We start from the raw sequence: 27,969 nt of genomic DNA on the forward strand, positions 1-27,969 counted from the left end.
TTGCTTGCCAATACAGCCCAACATCCAGGAACTGGCAATGTTACCCTTTGCTCGTCCACTGTAAATGTGACCTCTGGGTTCACTTTCAAAGGTAGAGTTTTCTTGTTTCTGTTAGATCCAGCATTGCTGTCTGATTTGCCTGCTCTGCTTCACTTTCTTACAGGCCAACTCCCACCTGCCCTTTGATTGGATACTTTGCAGAAACATGAAACGGAACACTGGTAGGCTTATTAAAAAAAAAAAAGCCCAGTCAGAAAATGTTTCACCTAAATTGCAAACTAGGGACATGTATAGACAAGTGTCCTATTGAGAAAGACCTGCTGTAATAGAATCCTGCAATGGACATTATTCCTGAAAAGATGGGAAATGCACAAATTTACTATGTGTGTGTATACGTATACGTATATGTGTATCATTTTCTTACTTGGGAACTAGGCTTTGACAGCTGTTCTGGCCATTTGTCAAAACTTGCCTCCTCTCTTTGGGAAATTAATTGGTAATAGTTTTTTTCATCTGTATGTGGTACAGAAGAATCCACCAATTGCCTTAATTTAGTTGTCCTACATTAAATCTGTGAGGATTATACCAGTTTTTAGCCTTGTTGCTAAGGCAGAATAGGGCTAAGTAATGAGATGGACTTAAAGTATGCCTACAGGGACTTGAGGAGAACGTGTTACTGTATAATAACCTAAGAGTGTAGGAAGCATGATACAAAAGAAGACTTAAACCTGGCCTAGAATAAATTACCGAATAACTTGATGGTAAATGTTTTAAATATATTACGGCTCCTAGATTCCAATCTCCAATCTCCAATCTCTCGATGACCACTGGGTGGCAGCACAGAGATATAGAAAAATGAAACTTTTTCCTGCCACCTAGTGGTCACCTAGATTTTAGAAACTCAGATCTGGGAGCTCTTGAGTGCACAAATATAATTTTAGACTTATACTATATTGTTGCTCATTTGCATTACATAACATAGAAGGGTTCTGAAACTGTGGAAAGCAACACTAAAGAAAGCTGCATTTTCCTACCAAAATTACCACTTTCTTGTTTCTACCAGGGATTCTTCTATTCAATTCAGCAGTTGGAGCTTGTTTTCACATAGAAATATTGTAAAAGAAATGTTCTGCATCTTATGGCAATCATGAAAATTCCAGACAGTAAAGCTCAATCATTCTGTTTCAGTTTTTTACTTACTAACAAGAGCAGAATATTACTTACTTATGACAACAGGTGTCATTGTTGCTTTAACTGCTTAAGAGATTTCATTAGAAATAGTTTCATTGCTGCATTTTATCTCACACTTTGTCAATACTTGTTAATTATTAAAAACCAAGAGGCACACATTGGTTGCAGGCCCAGGCTTTATCTTACAATGAGATAAAAGGTGACTGCAGCAGTCATACAGGACACAATCAGGAACCACAAGCTGAAATATTTTGTTAGGACCTTCCTGTTAAACTATGAAGAGAAACTGAGAGTTGTTCAGAATATTTGATTGTGTATCTGTTGGTGCAGCTATTTGTATGGAAAGGATTTCAAACATGATGTTAGAGACAGTCAAACTTTTATAAACAATGATCTTCAACTAAAAAGGTAAGACAATTCTTTGTATTAATACATGAAATGTGGATGAATGGTGTCAAAATGTATTTCCTGGGGAAAAGATCTATGATCACCAATTATATATTCAGCCAACAGAAATTAAAAAATCAAAATTAAAAGAAGCAAGATATCTAGTTCAATTAGATTGGTTTTTTTTTTTTTGCAAGCCATATGCACACCACAATTTTATGCACGTTTGCTCAAAGAAAATCTTTGTGTGTTCAGTGGGGTTTTTATTTTTTATTTATTTATATTTCAAATTTGTCACCACCCATCTCACTGTGGGGTGACTTTGGGCAGTTTGGGTTGACTCTACTGACTCCTAATTTAATGAACAAAATTATTTAGAGTAATTGTTCTAGGATTATTTTGTTGGCCCATAGAACAGCTCTGTAAATACACTCTGACAAATTGTTCCCCTACAAAAGGTTTTCCTAGTGTGCTCGGAAAGGGACAAAGAAAATAGTATTTCTATATACAGTATAGAATAGCAGGCATGGAGTTGGACCAAAACACTTTGTCTCTCATCTGCAGGTTGCATATTCACCTGTACATAATTATTGGTTGCCAATAGTTATCTAAGTAGTGTTTACAGATCTTAGGAGATCTTCCAAGCACCACACTCAGTTGTTTTGCTATTCACCTCTGTCACAGATTGTCAAAAATACTAATAATCTGAATGCCATTTTCAGGCTGTAACAGCTGCTTAGAATCAGAGCCCGAAAATAGCATTCAAGTGACCAGTATTTCTGATAGAGCTAATGAGACTTCCATATAAACAGGTGTGTAATAGATGATGCTGTCTGCTTCGTGTACTGATATGCCAGTCCTTTAAAATATTTTATGAAATTTAAGACTTTAAAAAACCCAGTGTCAGGCCCAGCCTGAGAACAATGGCGAAACAGATCAGTTGAGTAAAGTTCCTTCATTTGTATTGTCGAAGGCTTTCACGGCCGGCATATGATGGCTGGTGTGGGTCTTCTGGGCTGTGTGGCCATGGTCTTGAAGTCTTGTTTCCTAACATTTCGCCAGCACCTGTGACTGGCATCTTCAGAGTGCAGGAGCACAGACAGGAGCAGTTCTCTCTGTGCCCAGGGTGAAGTGACCCTTCTGTGGGTATTTATAGAGATCTGGGGGGGGGGTGTTGGGTTACTGAGTGGCTGCTTGTTTTGGAGTCAGCATCTGTGTGTATTTTCCTGGGGATTAGGCAGGGTTTTTTCTTCTACTGAATTGTTAACGAGGGGCTGCTGGGGGTGATTAGCAAGTTCATTGTGTGAACTGTTCACATGTCCTGGTGGTTGAGCTGAGTTCGTTGACCTTTTGCAGGCTGTATTTTTCAGGATTGGTAGCCAGGTTTTGTTGATCTTTCCAGATCTTTCCAGATCTTTCCAGAAGACATCACAGCCTTATTTCAGCACTGCCTAACAACCAGTTACTTCCTATGGGACAATGAGTACTATGAACAGATGGACGGTGTCGCCATGGGAAGCCCCCTGAGCCCAGTCGTAGCAAATTTCTACATGGAACATTTTGAAAAACGGGCTTTAGAAACCGCGCCTGTTACCCCAACAGTCTGGTTCCGATTTGTGGATGACACCTTCGCAATTTGGAGTCAGGATGAAGAAGACCTACAGAAGTTCCTGAACCACCTAAACAGCATCCACCCCAATATACAATTCACCATGGAAAAGAAGTGGATGGCCAAATTCCATTTCTAGACACGTTGGTCATACGCAAACCAGACCTCAAATTAGGACACAAAGTCTACAGAAAACCCACCCACACAGACCGGTACCTACACAAAAACTCCAACCACCACCCACGTCAGAAAAGAGGCATTATCAAAACCCTCATGGATCGTGCCAATCGGATCTGTGAAACCCAATTCCTAAACTCTGAACTTAACCACCTTAATTGGGTCCTACAAGCGAATGGCTACTCCAAGAATGAAATAAAAAGAGCCATCAAACCAAGAAAGCAACATGCGACTGAAGAAGAAAAACAGCCACCCACCAACAAAGTATTTCTGCCCTATATCAAAGGGGTCACAGACCGCATGGGAAAACTGATGGAAAAACACAACTTCCAAACAATCTTCAGACCCACCAGAAAAGTACAAGAAGTGCTAAAATCAGCAAAAGACAAAAGGGCTCCCCTCACCGCTGCAGGAGTATACCGCATACCATGCAGTTGCGGACAAGTATACATCGGGACCACAAAACGCAGCATCCATACCAGGATAAAAGAACACGAAAGACACTGCAGACTACAGCAACCAGAAAAATCTGCAGTAGCTGAACATGCTCTCAAGCACACTGGACACAAAATCCTATTTGAAAACACAGAGATACTGGACAACACCAACAGCCACTATACCAGGCTATACCGGGAAGCCATTGAGATTCACAAACACCAGCACAGTTTCAATAAAAAAGAGGAGAGTCTAAAAATCAACAAAACCTGGCTACCAATCCTGAAAAATACAGCCTGCAAAAGGTCAACGAACTCAGCTCAACCACCAGGACATGTGAACAGTTCACACAATGAACTTGCTAATCACCCCCAGCAGCCCCTCGTTAACAATTCAGTAGAAGAAAAACCCTGCCTAATCCCCAGGAAAATACACACAGATGCTGACTCCAAAACAAGCAGCCACTCAGTAACCCCCCCACCCCAGATCTCTATAAATACCCACAGAAGGGTCACTTCACCCTGGGCACAGAGAGAACTGCTCCTGTCTGTGCTCCTGCACTCTGAAGATGCCAGTCACAGGTGCTGGCAAAATGTTAGGAAACAAGACTTCAAGACCACGGCCACACAGCCCGGAAGACCCACACCAGCCTTCCTTTATTTGCTTAGATCTTATAGACAGAATCTTGCCTGACTAAATTTATACTACTGCAACAAGAGGATATACCCTGGGAGATTCTAGGGAGTGGCTATCCTGAACTTCTTTCACTTCCCATGCTCCCCCTACGAACTGTCTTTTGTCTCCTTTCCCTTCCTGGAATGCACCCCCTCCTCCCTGATAGCCTTGATCTCTCACGTCCAGATCCTGAATGGCAGTCTGATTCATTTTTAAAACAATAAGAACTGTCATTTTTATAACAACTCCTATAATGCTAACTATCAGCTAGGTTACAGATATGTAACTTCTGGAAAAATCCATATTTTCTAGTTTAACAACGATATCAAAGACTTTGTGGGTTGACTCTCCTGAACAGATGCACACAGCAGTTCTGTTCTTTATTGTGTCATGTGAGGATTTGATTGAGCTCACATCCTATTTACAGTCTTCCTCTGTGAATGTAGAAGGCCACTGGGAGAACTGGACTCTGGACCTCTTAGGCACTTGGACTGATCTCACACAGGAGACCAGGCATGCAACTTTGTGCTCAGTCTCTCATGATATTCTGGAAAGAAATGAAGTACATCATCTAGTTACTGTATTTTTCTTTATACTCTGCTTATTATTTTTCTATTTATATGTACCACTTTCTTGTTCAGAATATTTGAATATTGTTTTGTTTCTTTTGTTTTTTAATGTGTTAGCTTCAAGTGGCTACTAATATAAAATTTATAATATACAGTGTTGTATGGCTGTCATTTTTCAGATTCAAGGGAACAGCTTGATCAATGGATAGACTTCAGGGATGGATTGGGCTGATTATCAGTCTTATGGTCTACCTAACAGGTAATATCCTTTATGTATTTATGTATTAGATTTATATGGCCATCCATCTCAAATACACGACTCTGGGCAGCTAACAATATTAAAAATGATGAACACATATACAAAAAGAAAAAAACCCCATAAAGTGCATAGCAGCTGCGAAAAATTACAAAAACATCAGTCAGTCACTCAACACAACCAAGAAATGGGCTCTGTCAGATACTTGGCATCTCAAGCACAGAGCCAAGTCTTCAAGGCCTTATGGAAGGCCAGGGATGGGCCAATCTAATCTCCAGAGGGATGATATTCCAGAGGGAAGATGCCACAGCAGAAAAGGCTCTTCTCCTGGACCCCACAGCTGACACTCCTTAGCAGACATGACCCAGAATATGCCTCTCCTGATTGACTGAACAAAGTAAGGCCTCTCATAATACCTGTCATAATACATCTTTGATTTGGGCCTGATTATCTACTGTAATTCCATAGCACATTGAAACACCAACATCACAGACACTAAGAGACACATTAAAGGTACAATTTTATGTTGTGCCTTGAGTTTCAAATAACAGTTCAGCTTCCTCCATGCCCTCCATACCTTCAAAGTGAGAAGAATTATTAAGATAGTGCTAAAACTGGCATGGATCAAAAGCCCTTTCAAGTAGTGGACAATGGACATTACTGTAGAGGAAAGGAGGAATGGCCTTGAATGACAGGAGGAAGAGCCACTAATAACACAATAGTTGGATAAAAGAAAGTAATGTGAGTAAGTGTCTCAGACAAGTTCCTCCCTAGTTCGCACAAAGATAAAGGGAGGGAGGAGGGAAGCACATTCAGACTTGCAAGACTCTGTTATATAGCTTTACAATAAAAATAGTACTGACTTACATGGCATTGGTTTCCTAGTGTGGTCTACCTTGAATGGCTGACAATATTGGGTAATTTTGTATGATGTCATAGACACCAAAAGTAAATACGAAATTTTAAAATATACAAATTTTAAAATATAAATTTAAAACATTCAAATATTTAAGTATTTTTTAAAATGCTGAATTTGAGCCAATGGTGGAGCATTATCTTATGTTCTCAGGTTATTATGATACATGCACTTCTCTTATTTATCAACTCTACATTTAAAACTTTACATTAGCAGGTATGTTTTATGGTAACTGATCACTGACCTGAAAGAAGAACATGAATTTGCTCAAGAGAAGCCTTTCATATTATAGTATCTTGGCTTCTGTAAGGATAAACAGGAGGTTTAAAAGAGCTCTTCAGAGCTTTTGAAGCAGCTGCAGACTCATCCAGTCTCACAACGGGCACTGAGTTGACAACTTCTGGTTTGGGAAACAATGTTGCTAGTGTACAGAGCATATGGGTGGACTCATTTCCCATTTGTTGGAACTCTTACTGCATGCCATCTCTGGCTCCTGGTCTCTAACAATCATTCTTTCTCTTTCTTCCCACCGACATAGAGCTTCAATATCCTGTTTCTGGTACTTGTCTGCAGATGTTTGAAATACATCTGCCCTGTCTAGCTACCTAGCAGTATGCAGTGATGGTTAGAGGTATTAAGAAAAATGCCTGCTTCCAAAAATTAAAATAATTCCCTAGCACAATTTGCAAAAGCTTTAAAATGCAACAGAAAAATGGGGTCTTTGTAGCCACCAATAGATTTTTTGGGGGGGGGCAAATGACTAAACTTATGTGCTGTTAACTGAAAACATTGGGAGAAGTGGGGGGAATACTAGGAATTTATTTTATTTCTCTTTCATTCTGGAACAATGAATTTCTTCAGTAGCTTATATCAGATTAGGCCATTGATTGATGACATTCTTTAGCTGGAGGGTCAGCACTGACTGGTGCGAGTTCACTGTGTTCTCAGTGTTTTGAAGTCCCCTGAAACTGAGATGATCACAGAGTTGCTTCAAAGTATTTTGAGAGAGATTGGGGAGTAGAAAGATTGTGTGGAAGTACCCTCAGTTAGCACCTTGCTAATATGTGGTCATATCTATTTTTCTCTCTTTATAAGGCACAAATTTCTCCAGTCAGTTGAGGGTATTTACTTATTATTAAAATACTTTCTCCTATAGATGCCTCCCTGATTTTATACTTCATCTCAGAATCATCCTGATCATAGTAGGGGAACAAACATGGGTCCTAGTTTTAAATTAACTAATTATGGACATGGCATGTCCACCCCATAGTGACCCTGTAGAAGAATCCCCTCCTTTGGAGGCTTCTATGTTGTTTAACTATAAAGTGGTAGCATCCCATGCTTGCCTTTGAAGATATTTTTATTGAATGAATATTCAGAAATAATTGTGGCTTGTTTATAATCCATTAATAAACAAATGACTTCCCTGAAAGTAACAAGCAGCTTTGATGCATCTAAAAGCAGAATGAAATCTGATTTCATCCCAGCTACACAAGAATGAAAGCAAAGGGGAAGTGTATGACCCTGATACCTTCTCTTGCTTATGGTCAGCAGGGTGGATCAAGGTCATTGCAATTTGGTTTGTAGGTGGGATCAAACAGTATAATGGGTAGGGCGCATCCAACCTTGTATTTAATAAAACTAAGAATATGAAGAAGTAAACTAAATATCCTGGCAGCAGCCAGCAAAATGCTTCCAAGATGGGAAGACCTTAGCAGATAAGACAGTACACTTTGATGTATACCTTTGCCAATAATATTTTTCCTTAAAATTAAACTGTTTCAAAACCATATACTGTATATGTTTGTGTGCGTGTGTCTGTAAAAAATAACACCAGGGTTTCAGAACCAAAATAACTTTGCCTTTTTTATGCAAGTGACATCATATTACTATGCAGTATGTACTTTGCCCTATAAAAGTTCAGCCTTAGTTAATCATACTAGAACCAGATTTTATTATCTTGAAGCACAGGGCAAACTTATAATGCAAAATGATTGCTTGCTTTTGTTACTAACATGGACAAGAAAGCCCTTCAGATTTCATGTACATCATCCGGCTTCAGTTTCTATCATCAATGTATTACCAAGTCAAACCCTCTTTCATCTTCTTTGTTCACACAGGACTGTAACTATGCTTTACCTTTCATGCACACTTTAGTCTATTATACCTTCATTTCATAAATGTTATCAAGTCCTATATGCAAGATAGGTTACTGTAGAAACACTTTTACTGGCATTGGCGTTGGTATAGTTTTAATTTCTGTTTGTTTTGCTTTACAGATCATGGATTTGGCTATGCCATCATAGAAGGCCCCCAAAATTTAACAGTTGTTGTGGGTTCTATGGCCCGATTTAACTGTACAGTATCGAATGGGTGGAAAATTTTGATATGGCTTTTGAATGGAGATCCTAAGCTGTCTGTACCGAGTGTTGGAGACCCTATTGTAACAGACAATCGATACACGCAGAAAGGTTATAACACGGATAGTGGGTTTACTTCAGAGCTGATGATCCATGATGTTCAGCTGAACGATTCTGGACAAATCAGATGTAGCATCCAGTATAATGATGATAATAGAAGTGCATTTCTTTCTGTGCAAAGTAAGTATGTCTTTCCATGATTATTCATATAGCTTGGGTTTTTTTAATAATTTTTTTTAATTAATTTTTTAAAAATTTTTTATAAATATTATAATAGGCTTATTGTAAAAATTGTTCATTAATCATTTTACATTGGACATTTTCTATTTGTTTCTGTGTTTTCTTTTGTAAAAACTAAAGATTTTGTGCCATCTTTAAGCACAACATTTTGGTGAGGGGAGAGGTAGCATAAGATTCTGTGAACTCTACTGACTCTGGTGGATATAGTATCCTGTTCACAGTTAGCATGTATGATATACACATAGATATAGAAGGAAAAAATCAAAAAAGGGAGCCAAAAGGCCATGAAGTCTAGGAAAACTGACACTTGTTACTAAGGGAGGGCTTATGGATGGAAGCACATATTTGTAACATATATTCTGTTTTTAACATATATATGTACATTATTGGCTGTTCAAAATCATATGAGGGAAAAACAAAAGACTGATATCGTGCTAGACAAGGAGCTGATTGGTTGGCTGCTGGGAATGATGGAGCAGTGTGGAGGAGAAATGGAAGACACAGGTGGCTAGCTCGCAAGGGACCTTGGAAATCCACTATGGGTTTCAAGTTGTCCATCCATAGTTAGGGAACACATCTCCAGTATGAAAGCCTCATCTATTCTCCCCAAAGAAAATATTTCTGAAATATTCTGAAAATGCTTCCATCTTACCTTAATAAGATTTTTGATAAATTTAAAAGATAATTATTTAAAAGTGCTAAAAAAAGAAAATCCATATACTATACTTTTCAGTTCTATAGACTGGAAGGATGTATCTGTATGAGAAGAAATCATCAATAATTATCATTACAATAATATGGGAAACAGCATCTTTACTTTAAAGCATCAGAAAGCAATCCTGTCCTTCTAGGGTTACTTTTTCCAATATTGAAATTAAATCAAATTCCACTTTTTTTTTTAAAAAAAAGAGGGCTTTCTTATCTGGCTTTACCATGCATCAATGTATTTGAGAATAATAAGCTAAATTTGGGACCATAAAATGGTAAGAAGAATGAAGAAAATCATTTTTTTCCCTGAACAGTTAATGGATCTTTGAATATCAAAAATATCAACTTCATAATGAAAAAGAACCAAACAATTGAAATAGTCTGTGAAGCCCTTGGATGGTCTCCTGCTCCCCACATTTCCTGGATGAGAGATAACCATTTATTAGATCATTCCATGTATGTGTCCAACTACAGTCAGGTATCGAATGGCTTATACAATGAAGAGAGCATCTTAACTCTGACCCTAGAGACCAATAATGCTTTGGCTTGCTTAGCTGCCATAGATGCACTCTCTAAACCTCAGTCTGCAACTGTGACTGTGAACATAGGTGAAACTTCCCCAATAAGTGAGTATCTTATCGGTGCAATTCATGTTTGTCGAAATAATTTTTTTTAAAGCACTCTAATATGTACCAATAAAAAGTATAGAATTTGGTTTACTCAGTGCTGTCAGGTTAGTGGATTCTGATGAGTTTCATCAGATATGCTTCAATTTGTCTATGTATGCTATGAAATTAACCCTGGAATTGTCTTCTCCAACCTGTTGCCTCCTAGATTTGTGGGACAATAATTCTCATCATCTCCAATCAGCATAGGTACAATTGGGGTTGGTGAAAATTTTTATCTAACATCTGGAGGGTACCAATTCAATAGATTGATCTTGAAGATGCTCCCATTACCATTTTGGCGATATATACTAATAACAGGTTTGGGTCAAAGTAATAAAATGCCACCATACAAAGGAAAGTTCAGTGGTAAAAAGGATAAGGGAAGAGAGAAGTCTATTTGTATGGGGTTGTCCATGGCAGCCTTCATCTTCATTTTTGATCATGGTGCAGGGGCATCCTTTGAATAAGATATAAGAAAGACTCTTACACTAGTCTAACTGGAAAATAGAAGTCATGAGGAAATGTTCTCATGAAAAGTAATAGACACTTATTGTTTTAGGCAGCTTTTGTTATATCATTCAAGAAGCTGTCTGAGGGAAATGGGCTTGCAGTGCCATATTATACAGAGGTATGTGGTTATTGTTGCTGCCATTCAGTTACTTCTGATTCTTCATGGTGCAGTGGACAACACTTTGTCAGGATTATCTGTCATTTGCTAGGATTATTTGCTTCATTGCATTCTTCATGCTTGTCATTAGTGACAGTATCTCATGACTTGTCTTCTGTCAAGCTCTTTTCCAGTTGCCTTTAGTTTTTCCAAGCAATGGGGTCTCTTCTCAGGACTCTTGCCCTTGCACCACATGTCCAAACTTTAGCTTCAGTACTGGTATTTCAATTGAGCAGTCTGGTTTTACTTCCTCAAGTATTGAATCATTTATTCTTCTCATAGTCCAGTAATTTTTTCCAGGCCCAAAATTCAAAGGCATCCATTTTTCTTCATTCAGCTTTTCTGATTGTCCAGCTTTCACAGTCATGTTACAACTGGGAAAACCATGGTCTTGATAATATTATGTATACAAAATTTACCTTTGTTGGTGTGATGTTGCCTCTGAGCATTAATATTTTGTTTGAATCTCACAGTCTTTTCTCCCAAGTAGCAGAAGTCTATTTCATGGTTAGGGTTACCGTTCCCATGAATGTTTAAAATGAGGAAAATAAACTTTAGTACTACCTCAACTTCTTATCCACCTGACACAAAGTTAGTTGCTTTAAGATTGAGCAACAGACTGGCTTTTGTACTCTTTCACCTTCAACAAAAAGATTCCATAAGTCTTCCTCATTTCTATTCATCAGACTAATATCATCAGCATAACAAGGATTGCTGAAGTTTCTCCCAATAATTTTAAGTACACTTTTTGTTTCTTCTAGTCTAGCATTCTCATTATATATTCTTCATATAAGTTAAATATAAGTTAAATAAATAAGGTGATAGTATACAGCCTCACACTCCTTTCCCAATTTTGAACCATTTGCTTCATATTCCTAACTCTTGCTTCCTAGCAGCCAAATTCTTCAGCAGGCAGACAAGGTAGGCTGTTAGACCCATGTTTTTAAATACTATCCACAATTTGTTGAGAAATGTGTTATTCAGAGTAAAAGCCACTCCAATAGATTGTTTCATTTACATTTTGTCTTTTAACTATAGAGTTAAAAGACTTTTTTCACCAGGTTTCTTCATCATGGAATAAGAACCATTTTTCTTTTTGGATAGTGTGTATTGTGGGAAAAAAATTCTCCCTTTAAATAAAGAACCAAAGCATTTGGAGATAGATGCAACAAAGGATCTTTTATTGACATGCGCAACTACAGTGATCACTGGTCTCCTGGCCAAAAGAATGCAAAACAGCCCCAAATCTAAGCAAGGTTATAGGTTCTAAATCCTCAGAAATGTTACATTGGAATGATTAGGAAAGTAATGTAAATCCTACTGTGACCTTTACAGCCCAAATGTAACATCTGATACAACATGCAGTGACCTTACTATAGTCTGACCCAGTTCCTTAAATTCTACATTCCTAAAAGGCTCCAAGCCCACTGCTTCCAGTTGTACTAGTGCCCTCAGCATAAACAATTGCTAACTGGGGAATTCTGGGAGTTGAAGTCTACAGGTCTTCAAGTTGCCAACACTGCCATATAGAATCTCTTTCATACCAGGGAAAAGGCAACAATCTGGTTTCTGTTATCTGTCTCTTTCCCCTCCAAAGTCATCAAGCTGTTTCAGTTTCTCAGCTCTGTCTAATATACACTTCAGAAACCATAACAAACAGGTAGAATATTATTTCCCCCCCACATGTGGTTTAAGAAATAAAGTGGCATGTTTACTAAATAAACCATATTTATAATTACAGTGGTTTTGTGGGGGATGATAAATTGTCTTGTATATTTTTCAGTTTGCCATAGTTACATGACACAACTCAGAATCAGAAGTGACCACAGAGTGTGTGCTTGTGTGTGTGTGTCAAAAAGTCAAGATGGCTAATACAACTGAAGCACCACCCCTTTTTTACACATGGCACATGTATGACACATGTAAATTAAGGGACAGAGCTTTGACTGTGGAGCTGAAGCTGCCCTCTTGACCTTTTTGACTCTCCCTTTTGTGTCCTGAAGCTCCAAATGGAAGAACAGCAAATGCCACTAAGCATAATGATGGCATGCTTAACTGAGTACGGAGGAAGATTATTCATTTTTCAATGACAGGCTGTTTTGTTCCAAAGTCATGTATATAATGAAGGCTGGAAAATATACAGTCTTTCTAATGATTAAGCTGAAATGGAGGCATGTCAGCTCCAATGCAGAAAATTCACATGCTGTCAGTATTTATTTATCAAATCGATATGGCTGCTATCAACACATTTTCTGGGTGATTTGCCAAGCCCAAGCAAAACAAATAAAACACTAAAAAATCATGTACAGTAATTAAACCCAAGAAACAATATAGATGCAGCATTTTTTTAAAACAGAGAAAGATGAATTAGCTCACGTGAAAACACATGCACACTAAAAAGGACAAAAGCCCAAGGTTCAAACATAACTTTTTACGCCTGATAAAAAGTTACCACTGTAAAAAGCATAAAAAAAAAAAGTTTTAGGCAAGCTATTCCGTAGGTTACCATTAACAGACATTAGTAACCACCCATCTTATCTTATTCACATAGAACAAGCCCTTGAAATAAGATCTTACAGTTTCTTTAAAAAAAACAAACACTTTGCAATCTATGACACGGCCTGATCTCACACTAAGAGCTGTGCTGGTTAAGACCAGCACTTTAAACCTGGCTTGATCATGTAATAGTATAAAAAGGTAAAAGACTGGGAAATGGTATACACATGTTTTAAACAGATAAGAACTGAATATTGTGAGAGCCAAAGCAGAGTTGCCATGGGATCATTCAGCAAGCAGAATGTTAATTGTCCTTCGAAATCTAAGTAGAATAATCACCAAGCACCTACCTTAGAAAATTTATGCAGGAGGATACCATGATGGATAGTATAAAATGTAGTTATTTCCAAGGGACAGGATATATCCAAACCTTGCTAATGACTGTAATTATACATTTGTTAAGCCAAGTTTTTCAAAATTATAGTTTGCTGAAAATATATAATGTTCTGAAGTATACATAAAATTAATTAGTAATATTAAAATTTGCAAATCACATTAAGCCAAAATTGAGTAAATCAAGAAGAGTTATCTGCAGCTAGTCACAATGATGCCACAATTACATAAACTGTGATGTCACAACAAAAACGTTGCCTCTTACATACTTGCATCCAATGATGTGTTGCAAGAACAAAAGGGATGGAGTTTGCCCCATGATATTGCAAAATATGTTTTGTCATGTGCTTCTCCTGCCACCCATCTGCAGGCACCCATGAAGCATAGCATGCCAGTCTTCCATTTAATTAATAAAAAATATGAGTATCTTAAAAAAAAAAAATTGAGGTGGGAGCAGGCAGCTTGACATACGTGTAAGGGACTATCACTTTGCCTATTTGAGCTTTGTCAATACATCCATTAATGAGTGGAATTGGCCCATATTGGTCCAGCTTAATTTCAGGAAGAAAGGGATTTTTATTTTAAGAAAGGCAAGATCCACAGCTTAGCAACACCTGAAACAAAGGGTAGGGGAAGGGAATAAAAACAATTAAAAGAATATTTGTTATTATTATTTGCCTTCTTTCTTTGTTTGCTTCGGCAATCTACATTTTGCAAAATTATATGTTCATCAAATCTACTTTGATCCCACATTTCAATATACTTCTGAGGCAGTTAACACTGTTGAAATAATAAAACAGCAATAAAAGGTATGAGCAACATAGCACCACTTAATGGAAATAGTTCAAATTTAAATTAAAACGCAGAATAGCTTTAAATGTCTTAGAAAATAAAAAGATAGTCATTGACCTGCTGCTGAAATTACATTGCAGTAGCCACCAAGTAAACCTCCTTCGCATCTCCACTTTTTCCAACAGTTGAGCTCCGATAAATCAAAATCCCAAGAAGTATAATTGTGTGTTGCCTTGTGGGGCATATAACATTTGTACTAGATTCATTCCTGGATCCAGGCCATGACTGCAGAAAGTTTGGGTCAAACTACAAATAGATCACCCTAGGATTTATAGTAGACTGGCAAGACAATCTATGGTTGCTTGGGTATAAAGAAGGATTTAAAATTCTGCACCTTCTACAAATTGTACTTTCAAAAGTACTGCCTAAGATGATTGAAATAGATTGCAGAATTATTCAGTGTTATGGAGGTTCTTCTAAATAGAATAACACTTTTGGAGTATTCCCACAAATGGAAGAATGGAAGTGTCTTCACTCTTTCTACCTGCTTTCTTCAACTCCTGCTACCCTGCAGGAAAGGAACAGGAAAGAAGGAGAGCCAGTTTAGTGTAGTGGTTAAGGCATCAGGACAGAAACTGGGAGACCATGAGTTCTAGTCCTGCCTGAGGCATGAAGCCAGCTGGGTGACTTTGGGCCAGTCACTGTCTCTCAGCCCTAGGAAGGAGGCAAGGGCAAACCACTTCCGAAAATCTTGCCAAGAAAACTGCAGGGACCTGTCCAGGTAGTCACCAGGAATCAACATTGATTTGAAGGCACCCCCCCCCTCCCACCGCATCAGCTCTATAGTGATGATGGTTCAGTAGGAGAAAATAACAAATGGATGAAAGTGTCTTGGCTTCACTTCTGCCAGCAGCTTTACAAGCCTTTCCATAAGAGGAAGCCTTGAGGAAGAAAAATTCAGATCTCTGCCATTGCTTTCAGTCTTGAATATATCCCTTTGGATCTGACTCCAAACTTAGTTCTTAGTCTATTTGCATTTCTTTACTGAAAAGTGAATCTGAAGCTGCATATCAGACCCTGAAGTCTGCACGATCCACTAAGAACTTAATTGGCACAAACCTCAACTGAATTTTTGAGAAATGTTCCAAAGCATTCCCATAAATCATTAGCTTAAAAATATGACTGATTATCCTAAATCCCATATGAGACAGCAGCTTTACTTTCACTGAGAATTAAATATTCTGGGTATGCAGGTATGCATTGCTTTCAAATAAAATAAATAAAATATTTGAGGCCAAACTTATAATTTAAACCATGGCAGAAGCAGAATAAAGTCTAACATCACTAACATCTCCCTTCAAATGAAAGTAGGGGGAAGGGGAAAGCTTGGAAAAGTTGAGGATTTGCTGCGTAAACAGTTACAGTGTATAATGTCCAATAGTGTCAATGGATTCTTTGGCGGGTCTTGTATGCTGCGTTACATTATATTTTGCAGTTCTTTTATGCAATATGGGTGGGAGTGCATTTAATGATTCAGCAGCAATTATGCAGGCATTTATACGAGGGAAGCCTCAGTGAATTCATTGGTACTTAAGTCTGAGAAATCAGGCATATGGACGTGCTGCAAACAAACACTTGTAAAATCAAAGCGTGTCCAAATGCTTCGTCCAGCCCCACTGACCTTTGTTACATTATGCAGTTCAGTTTCTTGGGATGCCAAAACTAGGAGTTATTATTAATTTGTTCACTACAAATCATAACTGGAAACTGGTATAAGAAAAATAAAAGTAATAAAAAAGAAAATAAATTGGTAAAATAAATAATCTGGGATTCCCAGAAATCTCTACTAGGAAACATTACTAATTAAAAATTAAAATAAGTAAGAATGAGTTCATAGGAACTCATTAAAACCCATAAGAGCATTTTAAAATGTTCATGCTCATTAATTGTACTGTTTAACATTTCTTAATTTTTATTTAGTAGGATGTGATAATGAAGATTGGCGAATCCGAACTATAATTTTAGCGGTTGTATTGTCAGTTGTTCTTTTACTCCTTCTGATCCTTATTATTCTCCTTATTATATGTTGCTGCAAAAGAAAGAAAGGTATGTGGGCCTTCTGGAACTAGCTTTGCATCTTAAACCTTAATTTTAAATATAATAGACAAATCTAAAACTGTTAGTTTTGTGCCAGAAACAGAATCCCCGCTTGTATATATTAAAAATGGTTTCTCTGCTATTATTTTTTCTGCAGGATAAAATCTGGCTATGAATAACTTGTAAAGAAAAAAAATACATTAGCATTCACAAAACAATACACTTTGCCTCTTTATAATGCACTGTAATTGTTTACATGTCAAACCTTCAAAAATTTGGAATTAATTATTTCAGATTTGTTATTTCTTTGCTTGTTCATTTGATATAAAGCCCATCATTTCTCCAACAGTTCAAGGCAGTCTCAATAACATTCTGTCCTTCAGTTTTTCTCTAAAGTAACATCCCTGTGAAATAGGTTGAGTTAAGAGATACCAAGCTTCCATGACTGAAGACAGAAAGAAAACTAAACCTTCTCAGTCCTAGTTCAGCTTCTAGCTAGTATACTACACTGGCATAGGAACAAAATCTGAAGAAACAAACAAACAAACCACCATTAAGAGCTAGGAATCCTGCAATGTGGCCACTGTATTCATTTCAAGCAGAGGTTCTCCTGCAATGCTGAATGTGAGGTTTTCAGGGATCTGTCCTTTCACACAATCTCATATTTTGTGCCTCTCATAATTCTGCTAAGGGCATCATTAGGGCTTGCCAGTGAGGAAGAGTGAGCTTCCAGATAGCCAAAGTTGAGCGGCTGGGCTTGAAGTCAAGAGTCAGCTTGTACCACAGTCTGGCATCTACAGCAATAATTGGAGTAGCAGTAGTAGGTATACGGGAAGAAGGAGAGATAGCAGGGTACTGAGTCCTCCAAATCCTGCATTCCATGTGCAGAGGGAGTCAGATTGCAGCTCGTGTTTGCAATTCATTAGAGAGGAGATTTTTTGTCAGTAATTCACAGAATTCATAATTTGATGCTAGATTCATGATTTATGAATGGAATGTTCTTGGTTCCTGCACAGTAACACTGTTCTTTTTAATTTCAGTGAGGGTATAGGTCCACACATACACACGCACACACCTATTTCTGTTCAAATGATTAAGAATGCTTGTGTCTGCAAAACATTTCATTGGATGTTGGATCAACCTTCTCTTTTAAAGCAAATCAGCATTATGAAAAAGTTAGATTTTTCTTTCCTAGTAAGTTGCCATGCTTGTTTGCTATATTCTAAAACCTGTCCTTTTACTTTTCCAGAGTCCAACTATCAAAATGAGATAAGGTAAGATGATTATCACTTTTAGTTCCCTTATTTGTGCTAAAACATATATTGTATTTGCTTAAGATCATAAGTGACATTAATACAAACAAAAGAAAGGCAAACATAGAAAAGTGATAATGTCACTAAATTGTAATGAAATAAAATCTGTATGATCTCTCAGATGGCCCTCCATCCTTTGAGTCTGTAAACCTTTTCTCACTACAGCACAAACATGCCTTAGCAACCTTTTTCATGCTTTGTTCTCATGATGTTGCCTTCACCTGGTTACTAACCAAATTGAGACAGACTTAGTTGTCCTTAGCTGTTCCAGTTTTAAAACAGTGTTTTGCCTCTTATCCTGACACAAATTTTTGCCATGCATATAAGCTTGCATGCATCAGCAACCATTCTACTGCTGATGTGGTCAGATGACTCCTAAGGTTTAGAATAGACCAGCTTCTGTCGGCTTCTTTAAGCTGATGCAGCCTCCAGGCATATATCAAACAAATTTAAAACAGGAGGTTTATATGATTTTGGGTAATCTCAGCACACTCTATAAACCAGTTTGTGGGTTTGCTGCCTACCCCTCCCATCTTCCCTGGTTGAACTAAATACAGATTCTTGGTTACACAACAGTCATTTTCTTTCTTCCCAAGTCTCCAAACCATTCTGTTTTATTTTACTATTTTGTATGATGAAGAGGTCCTGTATGACAGTTTCTATGTGTTTCCAACCTCAAAGCAGATGCTGAGACCACATAAAATGGCTTCAGGAACCCCATAAAGTAGGTAGCTCTTTTAATAGGACAACTCACAAAATGGTATGCATCTTGGGGTTCTCATCCCCAACCCAAAATGTAAATGCAACCTCTGATCGCTGAAGGATTACCACTCCTCATTTGGCTGATTATAAAACTTTTGATGATAGCTATGGTTCCTTACATAATCCTAGTTAAGACTTTGCGCTCTTCAAAAAAGGTGAAAAGGAACACAGTGTTCAGGCCAGAAATGCCCCAAATGGAAACTTCAGTGCAGGGCTTCAGAAAATATCTGTTTTGTAGCCAGCCTTCCTTTTAGAAGCTTTCATATTTAGTACTTGAAACATATACCACAGGAGGTCACTGTGTACCAAAATAGCTCACTGCATTGGTGCTTCTATTCCACAGGCTCTTAGTATAGGATGTCTGCTACAGAAAGAGATCTGAAACTGAGACAGGTTGAGGTGGTTCACAGAGTGCAACTGCCAGGCAAATTAGATTACTTCTTCTACTTTTCTAAGAACTTTGAAAACAACCTCTTGAAAGGCAATGCTTGATAACAAATTGTTTCCAAATTAGCAAAATGAGTTTTAATCACTTGCAGAGATGCAAGCTAAATGTTATGTTAGAATGCTCTGGGCTTTCCAAATTTAAAAATGAAAGAGATTTTTATTGCTATTAATTAAGACACCACAAATAATATTCCTGAATATTTAACACATTTGTGGAAGATTTTTAAGGTCTTCGGTTTTTGTTCATTTTTAAAAGTATGTGCATTGAAACCTTTCTTTTTTCCTCAAAGGAAAGAAGAAGCTTAGCCCAGAATTATGGTTAATAGTACAATTTCCTTAATTTTCATTGTTTTTTTTTCACTGAAACAAAACTGTGAAAATACAAAGTTTTAAAAAATTAACAAAGAACAAAAGCAAAAACTAAAACAAAAATCAAAAAACCAAACCCCTCTGTGTTTATAGAGTATTGTAATGGAAGAACTTCAGTAACACACACAGACCCCAACACAATTGTACTTCATGAATGAACTGCTAAGACTGCTGAAAAAACCCTATCTAACTTCTAAAGCTTTTTCATAACTAGATGAGTTGCAGTAAGCCTAACCTGCACCCAGCATACATAATATACCTACTCCCTTAGTCTATGTGGTTAGGGAGAACGCTTCCATGGAAACGCCTTTAGTTTGAACTGATGGACATTCAAGGCCAAGAACAATGATCAGTGTCATCTCCAATTTGGTCTAGTAATTCTTCAGTAAATGTAGCAGGCTATATTTGAAAACAATGATTCTGGCTGACAACTCACTCTGAAGAATGTCTCTTGGTTGGTATTAATACCAGATTTGTCAAAGTGGTGCAGAATGTCCTGAAGTTCCACTGTTGATCCCATAATCAGGGCATCATCAAAGTGTGGCAGAATACCCAGGATTCCAGAAGGTAGTAGAATCTCTATGAAATATTGGAATATTACAGGGGTTACAGAGAATCCAAATTGGAGAAACTCACTTCAGAATATCCCATGATGGGTGATGACAGTCTGGACATCTGCTGTAGCATCATTAGTTGTTAAATGATGATACCATTGAGCTAGATCTAGTTTTGCAAAGACTTTTCTGCTACAGTTGATTGACTGCAGGTGCTGGATATGGGTGGTGTTTAAGTTCCTTATTTATAGCTCTGGCAAAATACAAATGTTATGATATGCACCATAGTTTTCCAATGGCAGTATTTCTGAGATTTCAGCATGTACTTGTGGTTCTATTTTGTAACATTTGCATTTATTTACAAATATGAACATTGGACGTTAGGTGAAAGTTCACAGTAGTAACTCCAACGGTCAAAGTGGGTTGATTCCCCATCAGATTTCTAGAGGGAGGGACACAGTAACCTCCCTAAAGTTATACAACTCAAATTCAGCTAAGCCTTTCCTGAAATGTCTGCCAACTTTTTTAAAGACAAAGTTCTTTAAACTCCTGGCAAAATCCTGACAAATACATCTCCCATTCTAGCAGATTCACTGGTTGTTTCCTTAGACTTCAATAAAGCTAATCTTTTCCAGGAAAGGAAAAAATTTTGCTACCTTTTATTTAACAAAGCCAGATCTATGTGTCAGGTCTGAAATTGACCAATATTTGTTTTGTACAAACCTCAACCTCAAGAACATGGAATCACTAATTCAGAAGGGTTCTCTTCCAAATTAGAACAATTACTTAAGTATAAGGGCTTTAGTCCAGCATTCCAGAAAAGGGGGGAAAGGAGTCACTGCTGTAGAACCAACAAATGTTTTGCCTCCAATAATGCTGGCATCTGAAGTAAATGGTTTATTTCACAGAAGCACCTGTGATTGCTTATTGGAACAAATCCATTGGGGTTTTCCTTGGGAGGGAAGAATTTCAAACAGTTCTCTGTTACAGCAGAATACAGACATCTAAAAGCTTGGAATGCTTTTTCTCACGGTAAATATTCAGGAGAGGAGGTACAACAATATAAAATAGACCCCAGTGATGTATTTCTGCTTGCCAGATTCCTGATAGTGCTTTTGTTATAGTAGCTGATCTATGAAGTGTTCCTGCAAAACAGCCTTAATCCTAATACATTAGTGTAAGAATGATGAATCAGACTGTTCCTTAGCTTATTAATAACTTTTTTTTCTGAAAAGTCTGGTGCTGCAAATAAACCTTACCAAAAGATCCTGATGAATTACTTTTACAAGTTGGACTTAAACTGAAAGCTGATTAACTCAGAGATTTCAGGGAAGCAGATGGGAAATGAAGCCAACAGTCAGCTCAGTTAGACCAAATGGAGGTATTCATGGTTCCAGATAGCCAGCTCCTGGCACCACCAATCAAAAGACATTGTGCAACTCTTCCATCTTTCTGTTCCTAATAGATTTTGTGTGGTAAGAAAAGGGTAGAAGGAATTGTGGGAGCAATGGCATCTGCAGGCAGGAGCAATGGTGGGGGGAAATCAGGATGTCAGCAATGTTTCAGCGTCGCTCCACAAGTGTTGTCCTTTTTCCATGTGTGTCATAATATCACACACGCTTCAAGAGGGTTTAGCATTAATCTCACAGAAGTGTCAAGTTCCTAGTTGTCCCTATGGCTTGTTTGTTTGTTTGTTTGTTGAATTTATACACTGCAAAAATCTGCATGGATTCCTGGTAGTTTACATCCATCAAATCTAAACTTATAAAATACATTCAATCCAAATAAAGCACTACACCCTTATACGTAGCATTAAAATACAAAAAAGAACTAGAATAATGGCCAGGAAATAGAAAGATAGATGACAACCGCTCCTGAGTCCCCAAATGCCCTCTGGAACAATTCTCTTCCGGAGGGAGCTATCCTAGCTTCTAGGAGGAGGCTATGGCAAAGCACTGGGGCCCCCCGGTCCATGAGTCCCTGCCTCCTTCACGAAACTAGGAGGCCATGAAAAGATTTCCTGGACGTACACATACTGGGTGGGATGGATGGGTCGCTTCTATGTGGAGAAGATGGTCCTATAAGTACCCAGGACCCATGTGGTCATTCACTGGCCAAGGATAATGCACACCCACCAGATTACTGGTAACAGCCACCAAGCAGTGGTGTTGGCTGGTTTAATCACATATCTAATAAAATGTTCTATAAGCTGTGAGGTTCAAAGCCTGAGGAGAGTAACTTCTATTCATACATACGTCTTAAATGATTTGGTTGCCAATGTCAGCCATTTTTATTTTCTAGAAAGATTTCAGGGAAGAAAGAAAGAGATAGAAATTTGGAGACTGTAAGTCACAGTGGGAAGGAAAACTATGGCTACAGTGAAGACCAAATAGCACGTAAGTAACCTTTAAATGAAAAAAAATGTTCCATATACTGTAGCACTTACCTCATATATGCATTTTAAATTCAGCCCTGTTGTACTTTGATGGTCAGAAAGTAGGCAAATATTAATATTATTCCTAGCTTTGCTACCATCAGGGGATCCAAGTGTGTGTGTGTGTGCATGCACAAAGATGTCAAGATTGCAGGCATGCAGCAGTTGAAGCCCCATCTCTTTAATGTGCATTGTATGCATCACCCATATAAAAAGGGCTGGTGCTTCAATTGCACATTTGTATCTGCCATTTTGATATATGTCCTTCCTGCCGTCTAGCAGGCATGGATTTTTACAATGCAGATATAATAACCCTAGAACAGTGAAATCTTTAATAGAGTGACTTGAGAAGTTAAAATAAAATGAAGATATGCGTCCTGTTTTTTTACAGTATATTTTAACGAGTAGCAAACAGGTGAAGTCTCTGAATTACTTCCTGAAGAAGTTTCATGGAAATTTCATTTCCATGACTAGACTGATTAAAACTAATGATTAATATTCTCTTTAAAAGGATATTTCCAGCCAAATTTGTTGCAGAGGAAACTAATTGAGAATATATATCAATCAGGACGTGGCCCCAGGATCCAGGTCTTATGCAGAGAGAAGCACAGAAGCCAGCTTCAAGTTTGTATCAGGTTCCCCATCTAGAATATAATCTGGACTGACAAACCCATAGTACATGCCAGTATCTTGAAAAAGGAGTGGATGCTGGGTTGTATGATCAAAGGGCCTGCAGACATACCTATACAGGTTTCATTTTATACATTTTGCTGGGTATGCATGAATGCGATGAGAGTTGCATGCAAGCTGAGTAATTTTAATTGCTTGGTTCTAGCAGTTTCTTCTATGGCCACACAACACTAAGCCAAGATTTGTTTTGCCCAATTTGTTTTAATGGCTGAACTATTCCAGTGGAAAAATCATTGTTTTTCAAGGAACAAACCACCATTGGAAACTGTAACTAGAATTTAGTGTATGAATCCTGAGTTATTTTCTAACTGGTTTATGTCTAAATTTGGAATCTTGTCTTATTCTTATTTGGTTCTGGGTTCCACATAGGTTTCTTGTCATTCCAAGAAGATGAGAGGGAAGAGCAGCTGAAAAAGATACTGTTCCTCAAGCTAAACTGCTTTTTCCTCAGCTTCTAATTTTCTCCAGTAATAATGATCTTTTCACACCCAGTTGCTCCCTGCCCAGAAAACAGATGAGTTATGGCTTCCAGATATATTACCACCTTTTTATCATTTCTCCCCTAAGCATAATAAAATACAAAATGTTGTCACCTTTATTGATTCACAGAAAACATTGTGATATTGACAGGTATGAGTCATTTAAAAAAATTTTTTTCAGTTTCTTACTAGCATTTTAAGAAAATATCAACTGAATCTATGTACAGATTATTTTGTTTCATGATAAGCTATCTGTTCTTTTTTCAGGAAATTTTCATCTGTTTTTTGCTTTCTGAAACAATGTATAGTTCCTGCCATTTTGGGTACTCATTAGCACCATTATCCTGTATGTTATCTTCTGTTTTGCAGGAGATCACACTTCCTTCCCAGTTAAACAAAACTTTTATAACACAAAGCAAGATCCATATGTGAGTTCTTCATCAAAGGTAACTGGGAAAATCTTTCTGAGATTATAACATACGTCATAGAGTTGACTTTTTCTTCATGGCCAACGTTCTGAGACTTGCAAGTAAAAGAATAAGTTGGCAGTTCATACCTACTTACCTTAGAAGCCAGACAACTACATGTAAAAAGGGCTATAACCTCTCAAGATATTTCCTGCAGTCTCAACTTACTCATATCCATTCCCTGGGCCACACTGCCTTCTAGAAGCCAAGGAAAATGCTTTCTCTTGTCTTCCAGCTGACCTTCATGATAGCCTACCAACCGCCTCAGTTGTCCCAGTGTCTTGCATCCTGATCTCTGCTGTGTGTCAGTGAGAAGAGGTCAAAGATAGAGAGCGCATGTGTCTTTAGTTAATAATTCATGTTGTATATCAAGTGTATAGCAAAGCATACAAAAATGGACAACTGTGATGGGCTTCTTGATAAAATTTTCAGATCACCAAAATGTGAATCCATTTAGGAAGCATGTAGATTCCTATACAGATGAAATATAAATGTATTAAATAAAAAAATTGCACCATAATGCAATCAATCAAATCCACTATCAGCTGATTAATATAATGTATATGAAGAAATTAGAGTGATATAGAAATAGTTTTAAGATAGGATGACAGTTTTTACTAAATTTTCCACTGTGATTTTTGGTCATTTTCCAAGCATTGATCTTAATTTCCACTGGTATTTTATTTAATATTTTTCTAGTAGCAATAAAATAGGAAGCCTAAAATTCTACATGCAAAAAAGTGTACTTCTCTCTCACATGACCCCCTTATTATTACTGAACATATAGTACCTACTTTTGAAAATTATTTGGCAAGAGATAAACATTTGATCCCATGGTAAATGCCAACTCATGAATATAGAACAGTCATTTTATGTGGCAAACAAATCAGTTGAAGAATGATAACTCTATTATCACCTTTCAGGAGTCATATTACTGAAAGAAAGACATTTGGTCACTTAATTTATTGGACTCTGATCAAGCTACAGTTAGTCATGACTATGTTAGCTACAAAATACTTTTTATTTGGGTTCCAATAAGACTTAAACACAGTCAGTCCTAAGTGTGTAGATTCTGGGGTTAATTCCTCTGAGTGTGTTAGATTTATTGGCCTGGTTTATATACAATATTAAGCTAGAATAGATGGATTCAAACTTCAAATTAAGCCAAAAACAAGTATTGTATGGACCAATGTATTATTACTTAGCCAAGGTTTTATCAGTTTACCTGCTCAAGCTTCTGATTTTTAAAACTTTGCCACTTACAGTGAGTAGATAAAGTTTAGAAATACTTTGTTAATAGATTGTGATTTATTTAATCTACTAGGTGCCTAACAATGGACTTCAAACTGAAGAACTTCCTTCAAGAACTACTGTTTACCCAGTTAATCCACGCAAAATCAGAAATGTGACACTAATATAGGAAAGCACTCAAAACACCAATATCATTTCTTACAGTTTCTTCATATGTTTTACCTGAGAATCAGAATCAGTAAGTAATAATCTCTGAGGAACTTTAGTGAAGAAGCCACTGCTGTCCCCCTTCCCCCCATGGCAATTTAGAATAAAAACAGAACAAATTTCCCTTTGAATATTTATTTTCTGACTACTGTAAAATTTACTGTAAATTTTTACTGTAAAATGGTGCAAGTTTCACTAACACCTTTGATCTGTTAATTCAAAATAAGATTTTGTTTAATTAAACATCTCTTTTTGTATATCAGTCATATTCTAAATCATGAGATCAATGATTAATTTTATTTTTAAAATGTAAGCACTTATGATTCAAGATTAATAATCTTATTGCATATTAAAAAAGCAAATATATTTCTGATTGCATACATCAGATAGTGCTGACATGGCAACAGGAACACATGCAAGGATATGTACAATTCAGATTTAAAATAAATCCAACATGGATTTCTATGGGAGCAGGTAGGAAAGCTTAAATGAAATGGAATCCACTGTGACATGGCATTGAATAGATTCAATAGTATTGATCCTTCTCCAGTCAAAAAGTACAAACATGGCACCATTTGTTTGTAAAAGATGCATGTAAAATAGTGCATATACCTGAAATTTGCATTAAAAAGTATAAATTAGAGTGATTTACATTTTAAAGGGTTAACTATTTGGGTAATTTTTAAAAGAAATTACATCCAAACAATTAAATTAAAATGCTTATGCAGGAAAATATATATAGCAATATATTTCCAATATATTTTGCGAAAACTTATATGAAATATGTATGTTGGAAAGCTTTGTTACACATATAAGTATGTACATAAACTATGTTTATTAGGGGAAATTGCATATAGAATTCCATGTTGAGTAAAATTGTAACAAATCAGAACAGATGTTTTTAATGATTATTTTGTTAAACATCCACTGAAACTGGAATCTTCTCTTAAGGCGGGCAGTAAAATAAAACTTTTATATTGAACTGAACATCTGCAATCATAATTGGACTGGTAGATAGATAGTATAATCATGAAATGAGAGTTTATGTTTTTTAAATAATTTACATTTCTACAAAAGAAAAAATGATAAATTGTCAACACAAAAGTTTTGCTATTAATATTTCAGATATTATTGTGCCAAGCAACTTAACTCCCTCAGGTTTCACTTGCTATTGCTTTGAGGTATATTGTCCATTTAATTATATTTTTTATTACTTAGTTTACATACAGTAATGCTGATTTTCTCTGTGTTATACACCTGTCATTTAAGAGCATAGTTGGAAGTAGGAGTTATTGAAATTTAATTGGGCATGTCTCCTTCAATAAGTTGAATGACATTTCTCAAACCACTTTTTCCTTGAAAAATGTGTCATTTTTTTCAAAATCTTTGCATAAAGTATCTATGATTATTACAAATGCATTTTACATGATTATACTACCCAAATAAAATGTACCTAATTTTCACCATTTTCTTTCTAATTAAACACTTTCTAAGCTAGAAAGTCTGTGTCATCTTAAAGAATAACACATTTATTTTGGCACTTTTGTGCACTGGAATCTTCTTTATTAAAGTTGTTCAATCTCTTTTAAAACCACAGTAACTTTCCTGCTCTTTGAACATATACAAAATTGTTTCTTCTGCAAAGGACTAAAATAGTTACTTTACTAGAATAATGTAATTATGCTTGGTAAACTGCCCTGCCTTGCTCATTGAGATCTTATTCTTCATTCAGTCTGTAAATATAAAGATGCAAATATTTAGTTTTTTCATAAAAGTAATTTCTATAGGGACCTCTGGTTAACCTTTGTAAAATTCTTAGCTTTCATTTTTTGTTAACTAACCAGAAATGATGTAAGTGATTTCATCACCTCCTTCTTCCTGTCTTCCCCACTTCCCTGCACATATATTTTATGATGCTTAGCACAGGCTCTCCTCAAAATGGAAGCAAGACAGGGTGTGCGTGACTGAGGCTGTCGTCTGTGGATGATAAACAGTGGCTATTTGGCTTCAAAGAAAGGAACAGGAGGAAGAATTACATTGAAAACTGAAATAAAGGCAAGAGGTAGCAGAAGAGAGTTAGGCATTTTTTCTTCCTTTATGATCTGTCCCCACACAGGGAAGAATATGGACCTCTTTACCTCATACATCTGAATCAAAAAGGGGAAAGGGAGGAATTTTTATTAACTACCACATGGCTTCACTAGATTGTGATTACTGAAAATAGAAGTGAGGAAAAAAGGTACTCAGAACCAAGCTTTGTGTTTAACAAAGCAGCACTTCTTTCTGGGATGTCCAAAAGC

At 36.9% G+C, this 27,969-nt stretch overlaps 1 protein-coding gene across 4 annotated transcripts; it reads left to right on the forward strand.

Annotated features, from left to right (window-relative positions):
- Positions 1–1,395: 1,395 nt before the first annotated feature.
- IGSF5 (immunoglobulin superfamily member 5) lies at positions 1,396–27,132 on the forward strand. 4 transcript variants are annotated; one of them, XM_015888031.2, is made up of 9 exons: positions 1,396–1,599; positions 5,223–5,302; positions 8,495–8,815; positions 9,898–10,209; positions 16,580–16,705; positions 17,946–17,970; positions 22,443–22,537; positions 24,114–24,190; positions 25,536–27,132. In XM_015888031.2, exons 2-9 carry the CDS (start codon positions 5,245–5,247, stop codon positions 25,629–25,631), a joined length of 1,110 nt encoding a protein of 369 aa, XP_015743517.1. In that variant the 5' UTR covers positions 1,396–1,599; positions 5,223–5,244; the 3' UTR covers positions 25,632–27,132. The 4 variants fall into 4 exon arrangements, with proteins under 4 accessions (XP_015743517.1, XP_025022263.1, XP_015743518.1 ...); XM_025166495.1 differs by having other exon boundaries at positions 16,583–16,705; XM_015888032.2 differs by lacking the exon at positions 16,580–16,705.
- The last annotated feature ends 837 nt before the right edge of the window (positions 27,133–27,969 follow it).

This window comes from Python bivittatus, unplaced genomic scaffold (assembly GCF_059951505.1).
Source record: "Python bivittatus isolate LINGU-HERP-01145 unplaced genomic scaffold, Pbiv_v1 ctg000350_np1212, whole genome shotgun sequence".
In the NCBI taxonomy this organism is placed as follows: Eukaryota; Metazoa; Chordata; class Lepidosauria; order Squamata; family Pythonidae; genus Python; species Python bivittatus.

What these genes read in the sequence shown, in the direction of transcription:
- IGSF5 (XM_015888031.2), top strand. Translation starts at nt 5,245, where the DNA reads ATGGATAGACTTCAGGGATGGATTGGGCTGATTATCAGTCTTATGGTC. An exon ending in AGGTGAAACTTCCCCAATAA is followed by an intron (nt 10,210 to 16,579) that starts GTGAGTATCTTA and finishes ATTTTTATTTAG; the next exon opens with TAGGATGTGATAATGAAGAT. An exon ending in CAGTGAAGACCAAATAGCAC is followed by an intron (nt 22,538 to 24,113) that starts GTAAGTAACCTT and finishes TCTGTTTTGCAG; the next exon opens with GAGATCACACTTCCTTCCCA.